The following is a 27375-nucleotide window of genomic DNA, read 5'->3' on the forward strand; positions in this document are numbered from 1 at the left end:
TTTTTTTAAAGACAATTCACACCAATTGACCTAGTCCCATGCTAAGCTCGTGAAGCTTGTGTTATGGGTACTAGGCAACGGGTATACATACATATTATAGATAGATATATAAATACATATTTAAACACCCAAGACCTAAGCACAACACCAAATGTTAATCACATCGATGGTCGTCTCAGCCGGGGATCGAACCCGGGTACCCATGGATTCGCAGTCAGGGGTACTAACCACTAGACCAATGAGTCGTTCTTATTTACAGACAGGAGGGACTACTCGGGAAGATGCCAATGCAGTTCAAGGAGTGAGCAGACATAAATGGCGACGGCGGGAATTATTCGTGACAGTGTCGGAGGTGACAGTGGGAGTCAGTGGACGTCTGCAGCTCACCTGTGTCAGTACCATTCCCGAGTTTAGGAGCATTCACGATAAGTTCGCTGATATCCGGAATGAAACTGTAATAGGTATATATAATTATTACTTTGTTTGCGTAGATTTATATGTATTAAAGCCAACTGTATAAACATTCTTGTGTATAACTTTTACTGAATATCTTATAATTAGGTGTTTAATAACAGTAAGTAATAAAATTCGAGGAACACATGAACAAAATGTCGGAATCTATTAGAGACTATAAGACGTGTTTTTATATGTTAAGTTACTGATAACATTTTGCTATATCATAATCTATCTTAATATATATAAATCTCGTGTCACAATGTTTGTCCTCAATGGACTCCTAAACTACCGAACCGATATCAATTAAATTTGCACACCGTGTGTAGTTTGATCCAACTTAAAAGATAGGATAGCTTACATCTCAATTTATACCCGCAATGTAATTTTATTGCAATTTTTTTTTTTATTATTTGACACAATTCTAACATATGTCGCTGTGTTGAAAGTACTAACGTTTCACATAAGCTACAATTTAATGGCATAACCACCAAAAAAACATGGTGAACCCCATGGCTGTTGTTTTCCTGCCGTTTCCTTTGAAAAAATTCTTTTGAGTGTCTTTGTTTACTACTCTGTAATATAACAAAAACCTTAGCCACAGCAACGCTTGGCCGAGTCTGCTAGTCTATATATATGAAAATGTTATGTTGGTTTGTGTACGCTTCAAAAACATAAAGAGTTCTGCACCGATCGAGCTGAAATTTTAGTATGATATATAATCCGCATCAAGGATTGTTTTTATTAGTTACATATCCGTATATGCGAAAAAACAGTTTTTTTAACGATCAGCTGTGTACCAGTGACCGCACCATCTGCCGGAAACGAGGAAAACACTCGCACCACAGCGAAGCTTGGCAGTACAGCTAGTTTTCTATGATTTTAGTGATCTTAGAAAAAAGCAACTTCTATGTAGCTAACAATATATTTTATTCAATTCCAGTGGAAGTAGTAAAACCTTCAAATCAACCGGAGCCAGCTTCGAATCTGACGACGGGACATAGCACTTCCGATGCTTCCGCGCTCCTCACACCTCTTATTACGCATATTATACTTTTACATCTCCTTTATATTATTTGACTGTCCTTTTGCAATAAGTAATCTGGCTGTGATATACATTCGAGATTAATCGCTCGGGCTTACAAAGAACGCGAGCTTCGAGGCTTCACCTAAACATCGATTAGATTCAAGTACAACCTGCTGAGGGCAATGTTTCGTATGTAATGTATAATTTCTTTAAAAAATACAGTTTACTTTACGATTATTTATAGGTATAATTGCTCTGACAAATTTATTGGTCGACTGGTGGTGACTAATAATCTATATTGTGTATTTTAGTTACTACTGGACACATTCCAATATTTTACATGCTAATGTATTCTTATGATCATTAGTAGTAAAAAATAGTAAATATTATTCTGGGAAGGGAGAAAGAAACGAATTCCAACTTAAACGTGGTTTAAGGAGAAGAACCTTATATTGGAATCTCACTTTCTTCTAAATGATAATTTCCTATACAGTGCTTAATACACATACGAAAAAAATAAGAACGAAACCTTGATTAAAATAAAGTTAATTAGTGAAAAATAACGTAGTCATTTTCATTAGTTTTTTTTATTCAAAAGTGTGTAAATGTTACGTACTTGGAGATTAAAGTTTTTTGTCATGGAAAATGAATGAATTTTCAAACAACTTTGTAACCCGCTCTCGGCGATGATGACTACACAGTACACACATCACACTTAGACTGTTCTGTTTACATCACTATGAACATTGAATTATTGGTTAGAATGATTGTCACATTAATGCTTGTTATTAATGTGACATTACAATGCAAGCTATGTAAATGGAATAAATACAACCGTCCAGAGTTCAACAATCAGACTGTACACACTGTAGACTGCTACAGTAGCTCTACCATGACTTTGACAAAGTATTAAACGGTAGCGTTAAGTACGTCATTGTGTGTAATTGTTGAAAGCCTTATGAAGGCAATCATTAAGGATGAAACTCTAAAAATATATATACAAAAAAAAATTTCACTACACGCGGCTACACCGCGAAACACTGGCCAACATATTAGGAGATATTAAAAAAAAACTAACCGTAGAAAATGTATAGTTTGCATTAACATTTCTTATCGGAAATTATCTTTAACGAGTCAACGCAAAAGATTAAATCACATTACCTACATGTTTACTTTAATTTGGGGCGAGGATTTGATACAAATTAGCATACTATAAAACCCACCGTAGAATTATATGATGAATGATAGTTTCACGATTAAAACAAAACATTGTTCTCAGCAATAAACTGTGTTCCTTATATTAGTTAATACGTTAATATTAGCTAGATGTAATTACTTCGTAAGTAAAATTTTATCTTCTGCTAGATCTTCAATCTTAATAAGTAAACAAATATGATCAATGCTTCACGTATGACAAAACATAAGATTTTTTCAGTAAATACTTTTTATATATAAGAGACTTTAACAACTTTCAATATTTCAATTCACGTAGAAATTTAATAGTTTAAATGTTGAAATATTTCGTGAATAAGGCTTTTTACGATAATTACCTTACTGTGCCTAGATTTTATCGAAATCGCCAAATAATACATATCACTACTCCATTGGAGATAAGATAATTTATAAAAATATATGTAAATATTCTTAATATTAGTCATGTTAGATATAGTATAATTCATAGATGCGTATCGTTCATTTATTATATTTATTTGAAATGAGTATATAGCTCCTTGTTTAATTGGGATCAAAGTATATGTAAGAGCGTAACGTGGCCAAGCCAAAAGGCCAGAAGATTGTGAAATTTTTCAAAAGGACTGCCACTTTTAGTGCCGGTCAACAAAAGCTAATAAACCATGAACCAATTCACGGCAATACTTAATGGTAGAATTCTCTACTCGAATTGTAGTACTCTTTTGAAGATAAAATCAATCGCTTTATTCTGTGCAGTACATAACAATTATGTAAACATTAACGTTATTGGCCGTTTTGGGACGGTGTCACAATAATTGTATATCAATAATATTAATAAATAATATGTTCGACAATTGATGAAACACGACTACAACATACGACTTATCAAATGTTGTTAAAAATGTTAAGTTTAACCTAAGATTCGATAAATACCAATAACCCAGTACAAAAACAGAGTATATTAAAAATTTCTTGAATTATATAAGTTTATTTATTAAATATTGTAAAATTATTTATCCTCGAAAATGTTTGTCTTTGAAGTTTCCGAAGGTCAATTTTATGAAGGTACCGCCAAAATCCAACAGACCACAGCGCATGCAGTGAGGCGGGCGCTGCTGCCACAGATAAATAAATATGAGTTGTTGTAATACCATAGACATGGCATGCCATTTTTGTTGAGCTCATAGCTCACTTATTTTTGGTATTTTTTATTTAGCTGTAATGATAAACAATTTAATGAATAACTCCTTACAACATTATTAAGACAAAATTGGTTAACCATATTTATTAAGTACATTTTTGGTTGTATAATCACAATTTAAACTTGATTTAAACTACGAATTTTATGATATATGATTAAATAGAATGTATATGTTGTTCATTATAACTGTCAATTACTTAAGCTTTATTTTTTAAATAATCGTGTTGAATAAAATAAGGTGCATGTCTAAAACTACAGTTAGTCAATTGTCTTCGCCACATGGAATGTCGTGACGGAGTATGCTAATAAAATATACATACTATAAGAAAAACAAACGTTTTTTTATTTCTCTATTTTACTTTTCCTCTTGAGCTTTACCGTGGCCAACCATACGACATTTGTTATCGTGAATATTTAGTTTAGGGAATGATATTTTTTGGGATTTCCCGCGAGATCTCGTTCCATTTTACGAGATCAATCCCGAAGCATAATATGACGAGAACTGGTAGGATTAAAGAGATCGGTAGTAGCAGTGGCAGTAGTAAAATTAAAGTTAATCAATATAAATAAATAGAAAATTTCTTTGTGTTTTCTTTTGTTCAATTTAAACAGTTGGTTTTCGAAAACTACTCGAGATTGCAATTCTTTATTCCACGAGATCTCGAATTAACGATTCTCCTCGAGATTGCATTTCATAATATTTACCTACAATGAAGTATTTCAGTCGTGAGAAATGGTCGAGTGTTTTTATACTTAGTCGAGTATTCTAGCGTTTAAAAGTGTAGAAATAGTCACAACATATTTTTGGCATTTTTATTAATTTTTAAGTAACCATTCGGTACTTGTCTTTATTAAATCACTGGGAATCTAACTCAAGAACGGTACGCGATATACATATACCAAAAGTAACCTAACATAAATTAACATCCTTTTACTATACATTTGACTTAGGGTCCTTCAAGAAAAGAGTACGAATTCTTAAAAGGCCGACAACGCACTTGTTAGCTCCCTGGCAGTGTGTGTGTCCATAGGCGACGGTATCACTTGACATCAGGTGAGCCTCCTGCCGGTTTGCCCCGTTTTATATAAATAAATATAGAATATATTTATTAATTCAATTAGCCAATTTATCATCCCGCGTGAATAAATTTAAATAAAAAACATTTATAGTTTATCAAGTATATTTCAAGAATGAATGACTCGTTTCACAATTCATAAAATCTTTAAAACAATAAATACACAAAACAATATCGGTCGCTAATAAAACATTCGTTTCGAATCGAATCGAACCACACTCAGGTCCACAAATAAAATACATAGGAATGCTATAACTTAAGTACGATTATTACATGAAAAAGTCAACAATGCCAGGAACAATTGCGAATCAGCTGTGCACTATATTGGTTGATTACTATAGAATGTGCTGCAATACGAACTTCCAAACCAAGATTTTCGTATTGGCTATCTAAGGTGTCCAACGGGGATCAAATTAACCACTGAAATAGTTTAAGAGGTATAACTTTAGTATGTCCTTGTACTCTTCAAGAAGTAATTAGATTTTAGTCGCATAAAGATAACAAAGTACTAAAGTACATTCATAAGATACAGACACAGTAACATGACGTCAATAAGATCTCATAGTCCCAAGTTTGCCACATCAGCGCCACAGACATTGAGAGAACTACATTGAATCTGCAGATGCTGAGGTTACAAAGTAAGGGCTGATGTTGAACACTGTCAAAATTTGTCACTGCTGGACCATCAAAACTAGCTCGTAGCTCAAATTTTAATTCACTCTAAATGCATTTTAGGCCAAAGATAAAGAAACCACCCGTACTAATAGTCGTCGTCGTTTACATCAACAGGTTTTCTACACGTATTTCGTTTAACAATTTCAATCGAATTATCACTAAATTACCTATTAGAATTCTAACATCGTCACGTTTACTCATTTTTAATGAGACTCAAGATAACAGCAAACAAACACGATACGATTAAGGAAAAAATTCGGGAGTAACTAGGCCAAATTATGCGTGGAGTTTCCGGGACTATGTACATAGAAGGAAAACCACTTAAAACGAATTTTAGGCATCTAATAACTCAAAGCAATTTATTTTTCAGGAATACTGAATCTCAATGATGAGTTTTTTAAACCACATAAGGTGGAAGTTACCATGTAATAGTCAACGACTAAACAAAACGTTGTTTACCTTAGCTTAGAAACTAAAGACTTGGTAAATTTAACCATAGTTTTCGTTGTGAAAATATGAAACAAGCAACCCTAAGCACGTAGCTTTGGATAATTATTTCATACATAGTAGAAATAGATACCCGTAAATACGGTTTAAATCAAATTTTGGTCATCGCATTGTACATGCACATGCCGTGGTGAAGCCAATATCTACGTACCTAATTTTTAACTGCGTAATTACGTACTAAGTTATAAATTGTATCCGTGCTACTTTAAGGAAATGAATAGAACAGAGCTATAACTAAATGATAAACAGTAAAAAATATAACCAAAATAAAAATAATTTGCGCAATTTATTAAAACATTTCCTATAATAAAAACATTTAAATACTCTAATTAATCTTTGTTACAGATATATTTCTAAATCTTAAAAAAGTAGGTACTACAATCACAATAATATTACTCCTAAAGGTTAATACAGAAATGTATAACAATAAAATAATATTAAAATAACATTTACAAAAAATATATAAATTAATAGTGAACTGGAATGCTGTGCGGTGAATAGTGAGAAACATATTTTACAGAAAAAAATCACGTAAACGGAATACGTTTATATCGATGAATGGTGAAATAATTACTACCTGCACTTATAATAAAATTTAATTTAACTATGTTATGTGCAAATCGTATAGTATTTAATGTACACAAATTAAATAATCTAATATAACGACAGAATGGCAAGAAAGTTTCATGCATTATCTAAACCAGTGTGAAACAAGATGGAAATATTACTCAGCTTTATTGTCTAGCTGCGTAACAATCTGGTTAGAAACAACTTTAGTAGCAAGCGCAGCGTCCGGGATGAGAAAGCGGTCCATATCTTTAATAAGCAAGCTATCACCATCAGGCACACCATACTTAAATGTGATCAATTCCGGGTGTCTCTTCTTAGCTGTGATCTTAACAATGGTTGACAGCAGCCGCCTCGACAGCACCTTAGCGAAACCTTTCTTGTTGGGGATTTCACGTAGAATAACTAAATGTGTTTCCGTTACTACTAGGAACGAGTCATGCATATAACCATTGTATAACACTTCTTGACATTGGAAACTATTGATCACATTCGGTCCTTTTAGAAAAGACTGTGTTTGTACGATCTCGTCTGCGAGCTCGGCTGGATCCGGTCGCACGTCAGAATACGACTCGTCGTCATCATCGTTAATGGTGAACACTGGCGGCACGTTCCTATAGCGGCTATCCTTTCGGTCAGATGTCGATACGTGCCAATCGCTTGTGTTACTCTGCGAATTTGGATTAACTATGTACTCTATTAACTTTCCTTTGACCTCCTGACTTTTAGCCCTCATTGCTGACGATAACTTGCCAAACAACTGAATAGCTGGAATGTTTTCTCTTTTCTTTATCTCCCTTAACTCCGAATGTACATTATTATTATTGGGAGCGCACACTAAACACTTTGCCTGATTGTGATCCTCTAAGCAATCAGTCATGTGTGGTCCAAAGTAATCGTGAATCGCCACAAATCCGCCGTCGAGCATGGACACGTGCTTTATATTTCTTTTGAGGAAAGATGCTACAACCATATGAGCATAGCTATCTTCTTCAGTTCTACCCGACCCAACAAAACATAAATGTTCACCAGCCGCCAGTGAGCCTGCAGCTAGAGCTTGCCTCTGGGCACTCAGCAAGCCTTGTACTGCTGTGTTAAAAGCATTGGGTTCTTGCAGCATCAGGTTGCAGTCAAGATGGAAGGCAGTTGATAAGTGACCAGCATTGTACTGCTCTGCTGGACGGCAATCAACTAAAAAAAACTTGACAGTGTCTGTATCCATACTGTCAATGGTAGCACTCTCAATAAGCTCATGGACAGCCAATGGAAGACATAAGGCTTGAGAATAGAGCTTTGAATTAATTTCAAGTCCACAATCAGAGAACAATACCTCTAGCACATCTTCACGGAAAGAAACTGGTGTCTTTAGAGAATAGTAATGAGCTAAAGAACAGAAATCTGAAACATCATTAGCATCCAAATCTCCAGGCATTTTTCTTAAGCATTCAATTATATTTGCTTTACCATCCTCTTTCATTTGCAATAGTTGTTCTCTTGCATTTATAATCATTATCAAACATAAGAAGAATATAAAGAAGGGGTCAGACCTCTGGAAGTATAAATCCCACATAAATAGAACTACTTCCAAGTTACAAGTCCCGGAGAATAGAGACCGAAGCCAAGGCATACAATATTGCTCAGGTGTAATCCTTTTAGTATCCAAAAAAGAGCACAGTTCCGGGTCATGATATTGGATAATCAATCGTAAAATGTGAAAAGGTACACCATTCGCCACACATCCACTTGGAATGTATAACTTTAATATCTTTTCAAAAAGGTTGTAGGTATCTGAGCGTGGCAATTTTAAACTTAAGAGTGGATATAATATTTCTACCCAGCCATTACTAGACGCATAGTTAAGAGATTTAGATTTACAATAGAATGTTATAATTGACTCAATGTCTGAAATTACTGACAACTTTTCATCATCATCATTGTCAAGTTTTTGAACAAATTTTTTCACATCATCTCTTAGATCATTTTGGTTATTCAAATCAAAAATTTCATCAAACATAAGTAACTGGTTGGCACTGTCCTGGCAATTAAGACACACTAGCCAGATATCAGCACGAAGGCTATCAGGAATTCTTTTACCTTTTGTTATGTTGTTTATTTCATATGATGAGCAACCATCTAAGAGCGCCGATTCTAGCTCAATCAACCTGAAAATATAACATATCGATTAACAATTTCAAATCCTGCAACGGAGACGGCAAATATATATGAAAGTAATATTTACTTACCAAGTTGTATCCTCTTCTTCCTTTGTCATTGTTAAAATATAGGTCGATAAATCGAAATATATAAGACAATGACACAATTTTTATAGGTAAGTCTCCATGAGTACTTAACTCCTATCTCTTGGATCTTCTTTATCGACTTATTTCTGGTATGAACAATGTCTGTTTAGTAAATAACTATTATTATCTTACATATGCACCAAGTAACGATCCACAATTTTGAGAAATATTAACTTTCCGTATCAATAGCATTCTTTCCGTCTTTGTAGCTTTAATTACTTATTTGTTTTTCCATCAAAATGAAAGTCTCTGCAATATACAAAATTGAAAATTCAATCATCAATGTTAAGAATCAGTATCAAGAAACGTCATTCATGTATGTCATTCTACAAATGTACGAAATAGTGAATACTCATTTGTGCCAAAGTATTGGCAATTGGCAGCTGTGACTGTCGGCTGTCAAGTTAAAAATGAGTGGGTAGGTATTAAATAGCCGAAAAAATCTATAGTTCAAACTTCAAAATTATGTTCGAATGGTTCTGGAATGGAACTTTGAAGAATCAAAATAAGGTTTAATATTCAGTGTGTTTCAACATCATAGTATAAAATATGTTTTGCAATTTTTATACCATTAAACAAATAATAAACATTTCAGATTTGATAACCCTTAACAAATTTTAATGTCTTTGAAGTGACGGTGTATGTAAGTACTAAGTACCCTTTATTACCTTAGCAAATAATGGGTAACGCAGGGAGTAACCCTCCTAAGGAATGGACAAAAGATCATCAAAGTAAACATGTTGAAGTTGGACCATCCTCTCCAACGAAAGATGGAGAGGCCTTTACATTTGACAAGAAAACAGACGACGACCGAAGCGGTCGAGACGATGACAATATCCTTGAAGAAGGAGCTCCATATTATACAAAAGCTGTGCCTGCATATGAAGATCATGATGAAGAACCTATGCCCCGTAAAAGATCAAATACATTAACTGAAAGCAATAAGAGTATAGAAGATGTTCAAGTGTTACCTACAGTCTTCAAATGGGAAGGAGGGGGAAAACAGGTTACTTTTGTTGACATCTTAGAAATTACATTAATAATAAATAATACTAATAGGCTGTTATTAACCATTACAGGTTTTTATCAGTGGAACATTTACTGAATGGAAAACAATTCCTATGGTCAAATCTCATGGAGATTTTGTAACTATAATTGACCTACCAGAAGGTGAGCATCAGTATAAATATTTCGTAGATGGAGAATGGAGACATGATCCTACAGTAGTAAGTAACCAACTATGGCATCTTATATAAATATCATCATTCACATTGATTAAGATTTGTACCTTCCATTTTTATAAAAAAAAAATTGTGAAACAAATACAAAACATTCAACTTTGCTTTTTTTTTTTAGATTTTCATAAGAATTTTAATATTATTCTATGATTAATGTTTTATTTTATATATTATTTTTACTTTGCTAAACATAAATAACTTTTTATTATTATTATTATTATTAAATAAATTAAACATATTTTTTTTAGAAAGTTGTAGACAATGGTATGGGATCTAAAAACAATTTGGTAACTGTGAAAATGTCTGATTTTGAAGTATTTCAAGCTCTTGCTAAGGACAGTGAAGGCATACACAGTTCAGCGCAGACTGAATATTCCCAGGTTTCTACTATAAAATAAATTAAAAAATCTGTAATAAAGAAAAGGAATGATTTATATGTTGTCATGAATGATAATGTTTATTTTTAGGAAATCCCACAATCCAAGCCCTGGGAAAAAGTATCTGGACCTCCAATATTACCACCCCACCTGTTGCAAGTTATTTTAAATAAAGATACACCATTATCGGTAGGATGATTTCATATTTAAAATTTATTTTGATATGCCTAGAGGTTGGCGGTAAGGGGCTTCAGCATGCAACTCTATACTCTGAGCTTTGCTAGATTGTTTTTATGTTCTAAACATTTTAAAGAAACTGGCATGCTTCTGATACAAAATTTTGAAATTTTACACACCTAGTGAAAAAATATCAAAAAGCAGAAATTTAAAACTGAGGCCTAGACAGATGTACCAACACTATTTTTCAAAGTAATCAATATCTATGTGATTAACAAGCATACCAAAAAGCTAATAAAGCATACTAATAGATATTGTTTTGAAAACTCTGTTTCTAATTCCAATGTCAAAAAAATTAGATTATACTTAACCAAATTTGACTGAATCCTTTATTTCATTATATTAAACTTGTACTATTTATTTATTTAAATAAGATGGTATTTATTTACAATAATACATCTTTTAACAACCGTAGGTTGACAGTAATGAATGAACAACATTTAAATTTTCAGTGTGAGCCAACACTTTTACCAGAACCCAATCATGTGATGTTGAACCATTTATATGCATTATCAATTAAGGACGGAGTTATGGTGCTATCTGCAACACATAGACACAGGAAGAAGTATGTGACAACATTGCTGTATAAACCAATTTAAACAAAAATTTTAGGTACTTAAATCACTAAAAAGATAGTAAAAACATAGGAAAAACATTTGATATTTTATTATTTATTTATTATCATTGTTCTTAATTATAAGATTTTAGGTTTAATTACAATGAAGTTAAACTTTGGATCTTTTGAGATTAGATTAACAGTCTAAAATTAAGGCCTAGATACATGTTTTATGTATATTACATGAGTATGGTTTGTCAGAGACATTTAAAAAAAGTGCATGTTGACAATTTTGAATACATGGTGTAAATTTATTATTAGAAAATGATTATATTTTCACATTTATGGCATTATTTTAAAACTACAAATGTTTGACATAATATATTAATTACTTTTTCATAATATTTATAATACTGATTAATATACACCTTTGGTAAAACCACAATCACAAATGAGTCATAGCAAATATTTAATATCATATTTGTTATCACTCATTTGTAGAATTGCTTAATAGTGAATAATGTAATATATTGATGGTCTAGCCATGCTTGAAAATTTATATAGTTATACATTGATTATTCATAGATCTGACTACCAATTATTCATGTTGCTAGCTAATACATACCACTTAATTGGGAAATTGAATGTTATAACCATCGCCACTAACTTTGCAACAACATATTAATTGTTATGTTGCAAATAGTATTTAAACCAGAATCTTAAAGGAGGTGGCTCACTTTTTACACATTACAATGGCATGTGCCATTTTTAGAATTTCTGAGTTGTTACTCATAGCACAATTTTGAATTTTTAATAAAAGAAAGATGCTACTTATTAATTCTTAATTTATTTTTATTGATGCAGTTTCAAACAAGTAGAAGTAGGATAATTTTGAAGAAGCCTAGGCGTTCTTGTATACATTTTTGTCAACTTATGTTATATAATCTCATAGTCAATCTCATTGTCAGCTTATTAAACAACCTCATCTAAAAGTGGCTTTTTGTCTTTTCTCGTCTGTTCACTCTCAACATTAGTATTATTAACTGGATTTTTGAAATACATAGCCACAGATATAACAACTAAACAAATAGATACTATTGTGTAAAATGTAATTACTATATGGAATAAAATATAACATACCACAGCTGTTATTATTAACTCTAAAGCACTAGCATATGTTTTGAGAATTGAATTCAAATTCTTCAAAAAGAAGCTTGTCACTATTCCTACAATAGCACTATTTACAGTGATTAATATCACAAACACATCACCTAAAGATTGAAAATCTTTAAACATAGTAAGAACTTCTCCTTTGCACATAAGAATAAAAAAGTTGCAAATTACGGAATCCAAATACATGAAAACATTTTGTAGGAATATGTCTACATTGGAACCCTTTGTTTTAAGCAAATATTCATTATAAGTGCCAGCTAAGCATGAACAGAAGTTTTGAAAGTTTATTGAAACAAAATAAATGTTAAATATCTGAGACCAGATACCATCAGCATCTCCCTTGGATGTTATTGTAGCTGCATCAAAGTTCTTCAACATACAACCTAGTGTAAGTATGCCTAGAGATATCCACTGTATAAATGCTAACTTTTTCTTGAATAGGAACTGAAAGGGAATGACTACTTGATAAATTTTTATCATATAGATTGTAATATTTTTATTAAATTTTTCTAATTAATTTTGATTGGGGTTGATAACAGTATTTATTACTCACCTGAAAAATAAATGCTGTCAATACTACTCTGAATTGCAGGAGAATATAGTATGATGTTGGATCATAATGAGATAAATTGATAAAAGCTAAATTATTGTAGAAACAATATAGCAAAGATGGTATGAAGTACTGGAGCAGAAGATTATAATTATTTGAAATAGCTTTAAATATATGTGGTTTATCTCTGAAAAAGAAATACTATTGTGAATAATCCATTTACAATTTACATATATACATTTTACTCTCAAGAAAAGAAAATTACACTAACCCTCTTTTATATGTATAAAGAGCGGCAGAAATGAATAGCTTTAACAATTCAGATAAAAAAACAACTAGTGTTGTGTTGTAATCATATATTCCATTTTCAGTTTTAGATGCAGTAATGAAAACACCTAAAATGAAATTTTGAATTAGTCATAGATCATAATTCAGAAATATATTCCTAAATCATCTAAAAAGTCTTACCTTGAAAAACAAATAATATTATATATAAAGCAAATACAATAAATCCTTCCTTATTGGGAAATAACTTTTTAATTTTTTCCATTTTATGGTGTGCTCCAGTTAACTTCAAAATTTAACTTAAATAACCATTCTAGATTAAGTGCGTTAGTTAGTGTACATTCCTTAAATCAAAATACAATTTATAATAAAGTGAAATTATTGCTTTAAATTTTAACATTCATTTTACCAATGATTGTTAATTATATATGTACATGAAATTAGTCATTATTTATTTTTAATGATAATTTTAGCAAAAATGCAAATTTAAATAAGTACTAGGAATTGTTGTTCAAGCAATGATTTAACAGAGCATAACTTAAAGGGGAATCCCTAATAACTTTAACTAGGGAAAATATTGATGCTCAAAATACCAACTGATCTGTGATCTTTGTACTCAAATACACAAAAAATAGTTGATACTACGTACTAAAGTTTGACTAAATTAATGGGCATTTCATAAAGAACTAAAAAAATAATTTTCGTTCGCATACTTTGATTGAATTTTTAATAGCAGGTTTATATGTTTTCTTGCTCACCAAATAAAATTGTATTAACAACAAACCGAGATGACCTTATTTATTCGTAAGCGTTTTTTTCACTTTTCACTAAATGTTTAAAGACTTTAGACTTCGCTAGATTAATACACTAATTTTATTATTAATAATTTTAAATGTATCAAATAAAATTTGTTTCTGTAATTCTGTATAGTGTATACTGTATACTGAATAGTACTGAATACTGATAACTGATTAGTGATTACTGTTTTGAATTTTTGATAAATGAAATGTGAATATTGATATTTGACACCATAGAATGACAGATCACAGAACACATCACCTTTTGAACACAGATAAAATATCATATACTGACATTCTAAGACTTTCGACTTTGACGCTATATATTTTTTTGTTGTAATAGGAGCTAAACGCTAATGGTCGGTCAGTTAGGACTGAGGACTTCGAAAACTGTGAACGTTTACAATTCGTTGCGTGGTTTTTTATTTATTTTATAGACATTCTTCATTCTCAAATTAGATTTTGGAGTGCCATCTACTGGAAAACGGGGCAACATTAATATGTATTTTAATTAACTGCCATCTTTGGGAACTTAATTGAACTATAACAAGATATATACATAAGCTCATTAGTCTATTCCCCCAAAAATCTTATTAAACGTGACATATACAAATACATAATAAAATACTATAATAATTACAATATAATATGATTCTATATATAGCAAGAAAACACTGTCGTGAAATTTTGAAAGAGATTTTTTTTTTATGTTTAACTTTTTAACGATTCTTAAGGCTAGTAAGCCTTAAGTAAATTGAAACTAAATAAAATCAATAGGTACCTAGGTACTTATTTTATAAATAAATTTTAAAACCGCTGTCTAGATTTATAAAAAATAATCATTATTTCTGAATAATTCTGATTGCCATAGGAATTCAGAGAAGAGTACGTAGAGAGAATGTTTGTTTCAAAATTGAAAAAGGGTTATAGACGAAGAAAAAGAGGTTTTCCAGGAAAAGCTTAAAAGTATAATTATTAAGAAATTATACTCTACTAGGCTTAACACAATGAACCACCGATATGAGCTAGCAATGAGATCACGGATCAAATCACGCAAGTCGCGAAAACAACAGGGTGCGCGCAGGCGCGAATCAGCAGGCATTGGGCAGCGGGCGGAAGCAAGCAGCAGTCCCGTCCGTGACGCGCCGCGCGCTCGCTGCTGCCTGCGACGCGATGTAATGTACGCTTTACGCGCGCTGCACACGCTCAGGTGGGATCATCTCTAGTATTACGTGTATATTCAGACCTTGACTCCTGGTACCACATTCACGTACATTTGTCATCGAATTTTATCCCTATTATTTAATATATTACAGAGTGTTCACGTGAAAGTATTATCTGTAAATCATAGTGACCTAATCCTACTGACGAATTTACTCTTGATATTAATTACAAATTGGTGTAAAAGTGTTATTTGTATTTATAGTATTACTAATGGCTAGTTAGTAGTTACACATCTGTAATGAGCCTGCCATTTATATATCCACAATTTATCTAGAAAAACAAATACACAATCTATAGTAAAATCTACGCACTCGTATCTTGTAAAATCAAAAAAAAATTTTTTTTAGTATATCTATCGTTTGGATCTCTCTCCCGTACTGATCAATTAGTATATCTTTGTCAAACAGTTTAGTATAGTGGACACAGATTTTATTACGTTAATTATTATTACAATTAAAATACTCACAGGACATAATATTCTACTAATCTTATAATCAATGTTAGAATGGCGAATATATTTCATTCAATACTATATTTATAACTGTACCTAATACTTAGAAGTCACATCTGTGTTATTCCTTTTTAAAACAATATTCAAATGCGGTTTTCGTCTTTAATTCTGTCGCTTATTTAAAATACCAACACAAGATTTCCTGTTATCACGTAGAGAAACCGTAGTCAGGTATATTTACATCTGAAAAATATATAACATGTTAAGTCGGTTCAACGATTATTTATAAAATATGTTCGGTGTTAAGTAGAAAGTCATAAACAAAAATAAACTTAAATCGATTTATTTGTAGTGAAACAGAGGTCTCGGTCCAGTTTGATGTGGCGCGGTGAAGTGTGGAAGACGCGGCCAAGCGTGTAATCGACACACTGCCCTCATGAGGGCCGCCCCGTAGCGCCCGCTGCGCCCCATAGTGCCATTGGGGTCATGCTCGCTGCTGCTCTCGCGACGCTATCCATCTTCGCTGCCCTCGTCATCGCAACCACCGCTGCTGTGCCGCTGCTCCTGGTGCTTCGCTCGGCCTGTCGTTTTAACGACACCTTTTTGTTCTCGGAAACGGCTCTCGAGAGTTATATCGCGTCCTCTGGGCGAATTACACCACCGCGGCCCTTTACAGTTCTGAACTACAACGGTTTGTAATTATAACTTATATTTCACTTTTATAATTTTTTTATAACCATTCTGAGTTGGTACTCATGCGGCCGAGAAGATAAATTATTTTAACAAAGTCCTATAATATATTTCCTTCTTCGAAAAATACACATGAATTCATGTTGTTGCAGAGACGTGTGGTACAGGATGGCAGCAGCACGTTGCGACAGCTGGTTTAAAGATAGCAGTTCAAGGTGGGGTTGTGGTAAGCGCAGGATGGGGCGGTGCCGCCTTGTGTGGTGCGCTGTCCATGGTGAGTCGTGCGCCACCCTCCTGCGCTGAACCTCACGCGCGGGCTGCTGCGCTGGCTGCACTTGCCCTTCGCCTGCGTTGGCGGAGTGCTACATTGCTGGCGCATAGGCACCAACAATCGGATCTTTGCAAATCTATACTGACAGCAGTGGAACGAGCCCTTCTTGATATAGGCTTACAACTGCGCCAAAGAGATATTCAATCTAAATATAATGAGCAAACACATAGTAAGTATAATAACTGACCTTTTTTTTTTTTGAAATTATTATTTTTATATTTGCTCAATATTATTGGTAAGTGGTAATATTCTAGATATGCGAAACTATAATTACTTTACTTTAAATAGTAAAGGAGTAAATTTAGAAATATGTAATGCATAAGTAAACTTTTCGTGGCAAATAATTAAAACATTTTTGTAACGTCAAAAAATTGTTACGCCATGGCTATCAAACTATTTAATCACCTTCACTGCCATATAATGCTTTCAATGGGAAGGTTATTAATTTTTAAAGGCAATGTGCCTTTACAGCGTGGGCAAATATTTAAACCATAAGTTTGACAACAATTATAAATAACTTAACTGATATTATAATGATAATTAATATGACATTTGCATGCCATTTTTTTATGGCTGATTGTGTTTTTTTAATCGATCTTAATGTACTTTCTTTGCAAATAAACGATTTATATATTATTTTACAGTTTCTATTATCTGCGATGATCGAAACTATGATGAACAGAACAAGAAGTATGGAGTTAACCCCGTGTTAATAGTACGGCGACCGTTTGTTTCGACCATTATGCCTTCTGCGAGACATCGATCTTTTGCGTACATTTATGATAGTTTAAAATTACAAAATGATTTAACTAACAATACAGAAACGAAATTGAGACCAAGATCTACTCGCAACGATTCAGAGCGACAGTTAGAATGGGCCGAAATTTTTCCATATTACAATGTAAATTCTACAAGATCTCCAGCTTCAGTTGACATTGATAAAATTAAACAAAATACTAAATTTATAGAACTCGACCCAGTGGATTATCTTAACAGCCTGCTATTCATTGAACACGCTCCGATCGACGCGTATAACTACTTACTTAAAGCACCGTATAACAATACCGAAGCCATCATGTACTCTTTTGATTTATACGAGAGTAAAATGTTCGAGGGATCAGCTTCCTGGGAGCTGGTTACAACTTCGTTAACAGAGACCACCAAATCGGCAGATGACAGTTGGCACACGGACGTGAGGTGGGAAGGGGGTAGTGAATTCGAGGCGTGGTGTATAGATCACGCAGAAGTGAATCAAGAGATTGGAGAAGAGCGTATGCCAGGAGAGGCAGTCTGCGCGGTTGGAGCAGCGGGTGCAGCAGGTGCAGCTCTAGCCGCAGTTATGGTTACTGTAGTTGTTCTGCGGCGTGCAATCAGCTGGCGGCATGGCGTGCGTAGGCGTCCACGTACCGCTGTCGTGCTGGCGCCGGTGGACTTCGAGTTCCCGGCGGAAGAGCAGCGGCGCTTGGGTGAGGGGATGGAAAGTGTGTTAAGCTGGTTGCAACAGCTACACGATCTGCCCGACCAGCCTGACTTACTGAAGCGACCGCTCGCTCCCTCGGCCCCGTCATCAGTGTGTAGTGTTTCAAGGCTGTCGCCAGATGGAAGGATTCGGTACAAAGTAATAAAGTGTAACGCAATTAGTATTACACAATTTAAGTATTATGGTGTCAGTTTGATAATAAAGATTTTTACAGGGGGATCCGGTCCATTTGAAGTACTTGCCTGTGGCTACATTGGAGCTTAAACGAAAGGCTATCGATGTTTTACTTGTTATGCAAAGCTTGCGACATGAAAATCTCAATATTTTTATTGGTAAGTACTATAACATGTCGCTGCCACTAACAAGCTGCTATTTTAATGTGGTCGAAACTTAGATTAAAAACTAAAAAAAAACAATCTAATAGGCGAGTAGGTGATAAGCTTTCTGTGCCTGACACTCGCCGTCATCATTTTGGGTTTAAGGCAAGCTGGTTTCCTGACAATGTTTTCTTTCACCGTTCGAGCGAATGTTAAATGCGCACATAGATAGGAAGGTTGGTGCACAGCCGGGGATCGAACCTTCGACCTCAGAATTGACAGTCGCACGCTGAAGCCACTAGGCCAATACTCTGATTAAAAACTAAAGCAGTTCCTATTATGAGATTGACTCATCATTTTGACAGATGTTCATTTGTTTACCATCTAAGAAAGTTCGTTCATACTTAAACATGTCGTGTACGCTCTCGCTAGTGCTCTCTAGTTACTGGAGGTAACGAGAGCGTTTATTAGTATTACTATAGTATGTGTGTGTGTAGGGTGTGTCTGTGTTGCACGACCTGCATTGGTGTACGGTGCGGGTGCACGCGGCTCCCTACAAGCAGTATTGCAGGCGGATGAGCTGCGGCTAGATTGGACATTTCGGCTGTCACTGCTGACGGACCTGGTTAGAGGAATGCGCTATCTACACGCGTCACCACTGCGCGCCCATGGCTGCCTTACGTCACGTGCCTGTCTTGTCGATGCGCGGTGGGTGCTGCGAGTGTCAGACTATGGTGTCGCACAGCTAGGGCATGCTCAGGCGATGCCCATAGGACTACGCTGCCCCCGTGACTTGCTATGGAGTGCGCCTGAGGTGCTGCGAGTTGGCGATGCAATGCCCCCTACTCAGTCTGCAGACGTTTTCTCCTTTTCTATTATCATGCAAGAAGTCATTGTTCGAGGGGAACCCTACTGTATGCTCAGCTTTACGCCTGAAGGTAATATTTTCACAGCTCGCGTCAAAACTTAGAGTTTTTTTTTATATTTAAACTTCGTTATCTTATACAAAAAGAAACATATAAAAAAGCAGGTTACGTAAGTTATCAGGCAACGGGCGGCCTTATCGCTAAGAAGCAATTTCTTTCAGGCGACCCAAATATGGAACAATAAACAAAAGAAACACCTACAGAGGGTAAAGTACAAGAAGTGCATAAATAATTAACAAAAACTCAATCTTAATAACATATAACACTACCAATAACTTAAATAAAGTAAAATCTAAACAAAAAGCAATAATATGTAAAAACAAACATATAAAAGCTAATCCAAGGGTTAATTTAATCACAATTAATATATATAAGCAGTAGAAAACTAATTACGAGGAATAAGAAAAATTATCAAAAAGAACAGTGGCGTAACTATACCATCTGGGGCCCGTGGATTTTTTTTTTGATGGGGACAGTAAAAATCTTCACGTAATATACCTACTAAGTATATCATAAACTTCGAGATCGTACACAATTACGCGTTGTATATGTCCCAGTATTGGCCATAGGCCTCCTCTCTTAGGCGAGAGGGAATGGTCTGTAGTGCCCACGCTAGCCCACGTATTGGAGACTTTACATTCATCCATAGAACATAATATCTCTTGGGCGGGTCGGGAGCCCGTGGCATTTTGCCACCCTTTTGTTACGCCACTGAAAAAGAAGATTTTTATATAAATTTAAAGATAGCTGGTCTGATATCACATTATAGTTCGTTCATATTATAGCGGTTGTTGTAATTTCATGTAATCTTTTTTATAGAAATAGTGGAGAAATTGTGTCGTCCACCGCCATTAATCCGACCGTCAGTGTCTATTGGTGCAGCGCCGCCCGAAGCGGTCAGTATTATGCGTCAGTGCTGGAGCGAGCAACCTGAACATCGCCCTGACTTTGACCGACTTCACGAGGTTTTTCGCCAATTGCACAGTGGACGGTACTGACTGACTCATCTGCAGTTTAAAATTTACTTTAACCATCTCACGATGAACTTTATTGTTTTAGAAAAGTTAACATCATGGATTCAATGTTTGAAATGTTAGAAAAATATAGCAATAATTTAGAAGAACTGATAAAGGAACGAACAGAACAGTTGGACATTGAGAAGAAGAAAACAGAACAGTTGTTAAACAGAATGCTTCCCAGGTATAGTGTTGTTCCATTCCAAAATACACACTAACGAAACACAGAGAACACACGACATACAAAAACACAAACATGCATGTGCATCAATGACAAGTGTGCACAACATTAACAGAGAAACATTACAATGATAAAATAGATTAAAATTAAAAGACAAACTAGATTAAGAAACACAAATGTGCGATTTAAAAATTTAATATACGTATTTCTACTTTGCAATTGTTACTATTGGTGAAAATAAATACTAGCAAAAAAAACACTAGCAGACCGGCCAAGCGTTGCTGTGGCTAAGGTTTTTGTTATATTACATAGTAGTAAACTATTCAAGGGAATCGGTAGGAGAACACCAGTCATGGGGACCACCATGCTATTTTGATGGTTATGGCATTAAATTGTAGCTTATGTGAAACGTTGGTACTTTCAACACAGCGCCATCTGTTAGAATTGTGGCTATCAAATAATAAACAAAATAAATTGCAATAAAATAATATTGCGAGTATAAATTGAGATGTAAGCTATCCTATCTTTTAAGTTGGATCAAACTGCACACATTGTGCAAATTTGATTGATATCGGTTGGGTGGTTTAGGAGTCCAAAGCGGACAAATAACGTAAAAAAAACACTCACATTGTTTCATTAGGTTATGGGGCCAGATTTATGGTCTTTAAGTATTTTTAGCTAATTAACACGAAAGTTTAAAAGTTATCAAGTTATTTGTTAGTACTCTTAACCGAAGTTTTTTTATCTAGGACCGTGGCAGAACGGTTACTGCTAGGACTGCGCGTGGAACCCGAAATGTTCGAGGAGGTGTCCATTTACTTCAGCGATATCGTGGGTTTCACTTCTATTGCTGCGAGAGCAACGCCCGTGCAAGTTGTCGACCTCCTTAATGACTTATATACTACTTTTGACGCAGCCATAGAACAATACGCTGTATACAAGGTTTGAACTACAATTTTATTCTTCAGCTTTTATTCGAGATAGGTGAGTTAATAAAAAAATCATTTATTCATATTGGTAACAAAATGTACACTTATAAACGTCAAAAAATAAATACATATATGTATATGAAATGCTTCTAATTTTACATTTACTGCCGTTCGTTCGTTTCTCCCTTTCCAGCTGCTCAAATCAAGGGCATAGAACGGAAGAGAAGAACTGGCATTAAACTCTCCGCCACTCTTTTTTATCGTCAAGTTTTTTGTTTTACACAATGTTTGTAAGGAGCTGCAACCATTACACCATGTTCCACATGACATCTTAAGAAATTAATAATAATAAAATAAATTAAAAACAAAGAGGCATGGTGAAATAGGGGCACGTACTTACATTCTCGTGGGAACAACACGCAAATACATAGTCGAAATAACTAACGTCACCACCACCATCATACACGAATTCAAGTTAAACCAGTCACCAACAGTAGCACCCGTTCACGAGTATGACGCATGGCCAGCCATCGGCCCCCTCGATGCTATAATAGCTCCGATTGCAGGTGGAGACAATTGGTGATGCGTATATGGTAGTCGGTGGTCTGCCAATACGTAGTACGGACCATGCTCAGGCAGTTGCCACTATGGCGTTACATTTGCTGCACTTAGCTGGTCGGTTCCGTATAAGGCATTCGCCATCCACCCCGCTGCATCTGCGAATTGGATTGCACACTGGACCCTGCTGTGCTGGCGTAGTGGGACTTACGATGCCGCGATACTGTTTGTTTGGAGATACCGTCAATACGGCTTCTCGTATGGAGTCAACGGGTGCGGCATGGCGGGTGCAGGTGTCCACTGCGACTGCAGAAAGATTAGCTGCGGCAGGCGGATTTCGTTTGCGCTCGCGTGGCCTCACGCAGATCAAGGGAAAGGGTGCTATGCACACCTACTGGCTACTGGGCAAGGAAGGCTTTGACAAGCCACTTCCCACACCCCCTCCACTAGAGTAAGTATACCTCTTCACTCGTTTTGTTAATGCTGTTCACTTACTTTCACATATGTGTGTCTTAGTAACGACATCATGACGTTAATTTTATTTTTTTAGGTCTGAAGAGGTACTGTTCGAAACAGACGGGGAGAATGACAGTGAATCGTCTGATATCACCAACGTTGTGGATCTCGGACGGACGCTCACAGCCCCGCAGCAGACAGTAGAGCGCCAGAGCTCTGACCCCTGCGCCCAATTCCTCGGTAACAGTCTTTGAAATGGCATATTAACTAAAAATTATATATATATATATTGCATATAAAAAAGTTTAAGGGTCTGTTTCACAATGTATGGATAAAGTACCAAATGGTTATGCAACACATAAATTATTTAAAAGATATATTGTGCTATTTGACACTTCATGGGACTCATAACTTATGATGGACTTTATGTGACGAATAGCGCTATCTGACAGTCGTGAAACGCAACAATAGTGTTTATCCTACCAATAAGTAATAAATAGCTAATTCGGAACTTATCCGTACATTGTGAAACAGATTCTAAGTTTTCTAATAAAATTATTAGGTGAGGGGAGCCAAGGTGGTCTGTCTGCGGAGAGCAGCCCATGCTTACGTTCAGCGGTAGATGGGGTGCGGGGTAGCGCCACACTTGGAAGGAGTATGGCAATAAGCGGACGAAACGGCGCAGGAGCAGCGCGCTTTCGCTATCTACGTTCCTCCCTTTCCAGCTGCTCAGTGGCGGGATCGCTAGAAGCGCCAGCACCGCGCGTTTTGCGGCGGCAATGGTCGCTGGAGCGTGGGGATTCTCTAGCGGCGGCGGCAGCGGGACCAGATAGCGGAAGCATGGCGCTAGAGCCGCTGGCGTTGAGAGCTCCCCCCCCACGTCCAGCGCCTCCACGCTATAGAACCCGCGCCGACACCGAGCGCTGACCTCACCCTAATCAATGTGTCCCCGACAATAATTACTTTTACGCAATAATTCGTCACGTCCCAGTCTAGTACAAGGATCCCTGGAAGGCTAGAGTCGTTCGATAAAGAAAAAAATATATTTAATAATTACGTTTCTAGAGTGAACTAAACTTTTATATTCCATACGAATCAACTCTTGTCAAGGTCATTCCCGTGGTACCTTCTATTCCTAGTGTAGTCCTCGTAAGTATTGTTGTGATTTATGAATAAAAATAATTATTATCAATAGATTGTAGATATTGTGTACTTTCACTGTCGATGTCGATTATTCATATTTTTTATGAGTGCTCCTCGAGTTTAAAAATTTATACTCGACAAATCTTGTATTTTTGAAATTTTTCATCTGAATAAATCATAAAATTATACTATGCTTATTTCGAGTCCTCATGATATTATCTTATAAGACTGTAATCAACAATCTAGGGGAGAAATTCTAGTTTGATAAAAGCGCCACCTATGGGCCACAAAATGCAGTAAAAGAGCCTGGAACGTACTCTTTACAGTTGATTAGTTTATGCACATCTAGCAGTCTAGAAATACAGTGCGTACACACGATTTTTTATTTCGTAGGAACAAAAGATATAGAAACGCCAGAGCTATCTTAATAAAGCAATTTAACACAGCGTAATAACGCTCATAGCTTTGGATCTCATTCAGCTTACACGTAAATCTGCTAGATGTCGTTAATATAAATTTATAAAGTAGAGCTAAAATGAAATCAAAATTATTATAAGAAGATATTTTATTAAAACTTTGTTCTATATTTTGAACTACACAATTATTCTAACGGTTCACGCGGTGGCTGGCGTGCATGGATATGCTAAACTGGCAATTCTTTCAGATGTGATGTGACACATATGAAATATTTTTCTTTACATTATCAAACTTTATATTATTCTCTAAAATTTCGTAAGATGTAGTAAATATCTTACAACATTATGACAGTATTCGTGTTACGTTTATAACATCGAATTTATTTCCGCATTGTCGTTGACAGTAACACAGTTAGAGAGTTGTTAGGAGTGGAGAACAGAGGAAGACAATCTAAAAGTTAAACAAATAATAACAAATTTACTTTAAGTATAAAAAATAAACGCCCAAGAGAAATAAACAAAAGAAATTCTCTTCATTCAGATCGCTGGAATTCAAATTTATAATTACCGTAAATCTACTGGAATTTATTGTATTGGTAAGTGCTGGGGCGGCGGGGCGCGGGCGGCAGCGTCAACTCTCGCGACGACCTCCGGCGAATGGCGAGCGGCGACCGCGCGCACATCTCTCGCGGCGCTGACGCGATGAGCCGCTCTGTACACGCGCGCAACACCGCTTCTACCGCCACACGATGGCCACAAGGACCGACTACCACTTTGGTGAGTTACCCCAGCATATTGTTTTTGACAACAGCAATCAACGTTTCAAAGTTATAATCAACTTTTTTACATTCACATTCCTACAAGCGATCTTGGCGGCTGTTTTAAAAATAATTGTATTTAAAGGTACTTGTTACATCGCCACTAGACGTAGTAAACAGGTGTCTTAATATATAATTAGAAAGAAATAATATCCGAGTGGGATATTCTGTTGTATTGTTACAAAAGCGATCGACTTCGATACTCGTTAAAAATGTGAGCGTGAACTCTTGGCCCTCTTATCGCGAGTCGGCCCTCGCCGCGCTATGACACTACTACTTTGGTCACATTGGCCCCATCACTACCCAACTTGGACCAGTAAACTGATATCCCATTAGCTGAATATAGCTGTAATCCATTTGGAGTTAAATTTGAAGAAAAATAACTAACTAGAAGTTGGTTTGAAGTATAAAAATAAGTTTATATTTCAATACTCTGGCTTTAATTGTCTATATATATTATTATATATATTCAATTAATTTTCCAGTTATTATCTAGAGTAAGTAACATAAGTATGTAGATTATACCACGATCTATATTGTAAGATCTTAGATATCTTAGATATTATTACCTTTAGGATACACATTGCATAAAAATTTCGCCGTACAATTATTATTTATTTGGAAGTCACTAGGTCCACCGTGCGTTACCAACTAAGACACGGCTTTAGGTACAAAAAAAAAGAGCGAAAATATTATTAAAAAAAAAAGGGAATTTTATGAGAAATTATGAAAACGGGTCGAATACACAACTGTTGAAAATACCAAATGAACTTTATCATTTTATTTGTATAAATAATTAAGTGTACTAATAATTATAATAAAGCGAACTGAACAAAGGTTATGGTTGTAACAATAACATTTATTTTTAAATCGTCCAACTAAAATAGGTACCTATTTTCCTCAATCTCGTATTATTCTTAACCAATGCATTGCATTTTGGAGTTTACCAGAAACTGGAAGGCTATATATGTATATATATATTGTACATATATAAAGAAAAAAAATATGTAGAATAAATGCGTGGATTTCCATGTGAGAGCGTTAAGTAGTATGTGTGGTGTAACATTTCGTGATAGGATAAGTAATAGATAGATAGATGGGTGGTTTATGAATGAAGCGGATAACCAGTAAGATAAAGGTACAAGGCAGCCGTGGTTGGCAAAGTCGAGTTGGGTTCCCCTTGTCGTACTTACCTGGACCAAATCCAGGAGGTGCTCTCGGACAAGTTAAAAGTACCTACCCATAACGCTATGCATGGTGTATGTCATGAAAGTGGATGAAGCGAGAAAGGTACATCAGGACCGTAGCAAATCGAGATCCCTGCCTTCGGGAAAAAGGCGTAAAAATATACCCAAATATGTAAAAGTACCAAACTTAGCGCGAACTAGACTGATATGATGACAAATTAATCTGGGACTCAACTTCGGAATGGTTGAGGGCGTCATGGAGTTTTTTTTATGGAACCGGGGGCAAACGGACAGGGGGCTCACCTGATGTTAAGTGATACCCTCGCCCATGGACACTCATTGCCAGAGTGCTCGCGAGTGCGTTGCCGGCCTTTTAAGAATTGGTACGCTCTTAATTTAATATAATAAAACGTTAATTTGATACAATATTATTGACTCTACAACAGGTGAATACCGCAGCATCTCGTTTGTTTTTAAAAACAAAATCTTATCTACTTCAAAAAATTTAATTAGGCAGATGTGGATTTAGTAGATATTATTTACTTGTCTTTCGGTTTGTTTGAATAACGTTCAGAATACTTATTATACATGTGTGGGTCAATTGATTCAAAGAAATGAATGAGAACATGTTACAGCGCGCTGTGTATTGTACCGTGTCAAACTGCAATGTAGCACGTACAACACGAAGGCACTGGGCGGATATTATAAGTAGCTGGTAAGCTTGTCCCACAAGATAGTTGTTCGCCAATAAATTATATTACGATATTTGAGTCCAGCACAAAGCAAACCTCGTGTGGCGTAGTAACGGAAAGTGCTAAAGAACGTAAAACTGTAACTAGTAATCGAGCTATTGTTTAAAATTATTACGTACTTCGAGGTTTATTGCTTGCACTGTGCACGTGAGCTACCTATACCTACTCACACATAGTACCTACGAGGCTTTATGTCGCATGGGAATGGTACAAAATCAAAGGCAATTGTCGCGGGATGATAGGAACAGCTGATGAGCTAGCACAAGGCCTGGTGGAGGCAGTGGCAGTGG

The 27375-nt window shown here is 35.4% G+C and overlaps 6 protein-coding genes across 11 annotated transcripts in view; 4 read left to right on the forward strand and 2 right to left on the reverse strand.

Moving 5' to 3' along the window:
* Positions 1-2265, forward strand: part of LOC125051132 — a 66634-nt gene extending 64369 nt beyond the window's left edge. For both annotated transcript variants that reach the window (XM_047651293.1, XM_047651291.1), the window contains 2 exons: positions 260-461; positions 1397-2265. In XM_047651293.1, the coding sequence (XP_047507249.1) occupies positions 260-461; positions 1397-1533 (339 nt within the window). In that variant the 3' untranslated portion in view covers positions 1534-2265. The remainder of the gene's footprint in view (positions 1-259; positions 462-1396) is intronic.
* A 2770-nt stretch (positions 2266-5035) lies between these two features.
* On the reverse strand, positions 5036-9255 carry LOC125051397 (TBC1 domain family member 23). The gene is made up of 2 exons (XM_047651675.1): positions 8941-9255; positions 5036-8859 (listed from the first exon to the last, which is right to left on the reverse strand). Exons 1-2 carry the CDS (start codon positions 8967-8969, stop codon positions 6855-6857), a joined length of 2034 nt encoding a protein of 677 aa, XP_047507631.1. The 5' UTR covers positions 8970-9255; the 3' UTR covers positions 5036-6854.
* Positions 9256-9319: 64 nt separating this feature from the next.
* LOC125051399 (5'-AMP-activated protein kinase subunit beta-1) lies at positions 9320-11509 on the forward strand. Of its 3 annotated transcripts, none has more exons than XM_047651678.1 (6): positions 9320-9415; positions 9593-10003; positions 10077-10223; positions 10484-10615; positions 10703-10801; positions 11302-11509. In XM_047651678.1, the coding sequence occupies exons 2-6, from the start codon at positions 9677-9679 to the stop codon at positions 11446-11448; spliced, it is 852 nt and encodes a 283-aa protein (XP_047507634.1). In that variant the 5' UTR covers positions 9320-9415; positions 9593-9676; the 3' UTR covers positions 11449-11509. The 3 variants fall into 3 exon arrangements, with proteins under 3 accessions (XP_047507634.1, XP_047507635.1, XP_047507636.1); XM_047651679.1 differs by having other exon boundaries at positions 9370-9507; XM_047651680.1 differs by having other exon boundaries at positions 9380-9519.
* Positions 11501-14383, reverse strand: LOC125051398 (UDP-galactose transporter senju). 2 transcript variants are annotated; one of them, XM_047651676.1, is made up of 5 exons: positions 14172-14383; positions 13597-13757; positions 13400-13523; positions 13132-13315; positions 11501-13022 (listed from the first exon to the last, which is right to left on the reverse strand). In XM_047651676.1, exons 2-5 carry the CDS (start codon positions 13676-13678, stop codon positions 12378-12380), a joined length of 1035 nt encoding a protein of 344 aa, XP_047507632.1. In that variant the 5' UTR covers positions 13679-13757; positions 14172-14383; the 3' UTR covers positions 11501-12377. The 2 variants fall into 2 exon arrangements, with proteins under 2 accessions (XP_047507632.1, XP_047507633.1); XM_047651677.1 differs by having other exon boundaries at positions 14127-14383.
* Positions 14384-15128: 745 nt separating this feature from the next.
* Positions 15129-24100, forward strand: LOC125051396. 2 transcript variants are annotated; one of them, XM_047651672.1, is made up of 12 exons: positions 15129-15420; positions 16238-16576; positions 16728-17075; positions 17551-18524; positions 18601-18718; positions 19201-19641; positions 20449-20620; positions 20689-20829; positions 21576-21768; positions 22322-22764; positions 22864-23009; positions 23332-24100. In XM_047651672.1, exons 2-12 carry the CDS (start codon positions 16372-16374, stop codon positions 23694-23696), a joined length of 3546 nt encoding a protein of 1181 aa, XP_047507628.1. In that variant the 5' UTR covers positions 15129-15420; positions 16238-16371; the 3' UTR covers positions 23697-24100. The 2 variants fall into 2 exon arrangements, with proteins under 2 accessions (XP_047507628.1, XP_047507629.1); XM_047651673.1 differs by having other exon boundaries at positions 16246-16576.
* An 864-nt stretch (positions 24101-24964) lies between these two features.
* The window catches only part of LOC125050797 (transcription factor GATA-4-like), a 31472-nt gene continuing 29061 nt past the window's right edge, over positions 24965-27375 (forward strand). Inside the window, exon 1 of the mRNA XM_047650812.1 lies at positions 24965-25105. Within this exon, the coding sequence (XP_047506768.1) occupies positions 25078-25105 (28 nt within the window). The 5' untranslated portion in view covers positions 24965-25077. The remainder of the gene's footprint in view (positions 25106-27375) is intronic.

This window comes from Pieris napi, chromosome 7 (assembly GCF_905475465.1).
Source record: "Pieris napi chromosome 7, ilPieNapi1.2, whole genome shotgun sequence".
Classification (NCBI taxonomy): domain Eukaryota; kingdom Metazoa; phylum Arthropoda; class Insecta; order Lepidoptera; family Pieridae; genus Pieris; species Pieris napi.

Excerpts from the sequence above, each read along its gene's own strand:
- LOC125051396 (XM_047651672.1), top strand. The coding sequence starts at position 16,372 with ATGCTCGCTGCTGCTCTCGCGACGCTATCCATCTTCGCTGCCCTCGTC. Across the intron at positions 16,577-16,727 it reads TACAGTTCTGAACTACAACG|AGACGTGTGGTACAGGATGG; the intron begins GTTTGTAATTAT and ends ATGTTGTTGCAG. Across the intron at positions 19,642-20,448 it reads GCTCAGCTTTACGCCTGAAG|AAATAGTGGAGAAATTGTGT; the intron begins GTAATATTTTCA and ends TCTTTTTTATAG.
- LOC125051398 (XM_047651676.1), bottom strand. The coding sequence starts at position 13,678 with ATGGAAAAAATTAAAAAGTTATTTCCCAATAAGGAAGGATTTATTGTA. Across the intron at positions 13,524-13,596 it reads AATATTATTTGTTTTTCAAG|GTGTTTTCATTACTGCATCT; the intron begins GTAAGACTTTTT and ends ATTTCATTTTAG. Across the intron at positions 13,316-13,399 it reads CTTTATACATATAAAAGAGG|AGATAAACCACATATATTTA; the intron begins GTTAGTGTAATT and ends TTTCTTTTTCAG.
- LOC125051397 (XM_047651675.1), bottom strand. The coding sequence starts at position 8,969 with ATGACAAAGGAAGAAGAGGATACAACTTG. Across the intron at positions 8,860-8,940 it reads GAAGAAGAGGATACAACTTG|GTTGATTGAGCTAGAATCGG; the intron begins GTAAGTAAATAT and ends TTATATTTTCAG.
- LOC125051399 (XM_047651678.1), top strand. The coding sequence starts at position 9,677 with ATGGGTAACGCAGGGAGTAACCCTCCTAAGGAATGGACAAAAGATCAT. Across the intron at positions 10,004-10,076 it reads GGGAAGGAGGGGGAAAACAG|GTTTTTATCAGTGGAACATT; the intron begins GTTACTTTTGTT and ends TAACCATTACAG. Across the intron at positions 10,616-10,702 it reads CGCAGACTGAATATTCCCAG|GAAATCCCACAATCCAAGCC; the intron begins GTTTCTACTATA and ends GTTTATTTTTAG.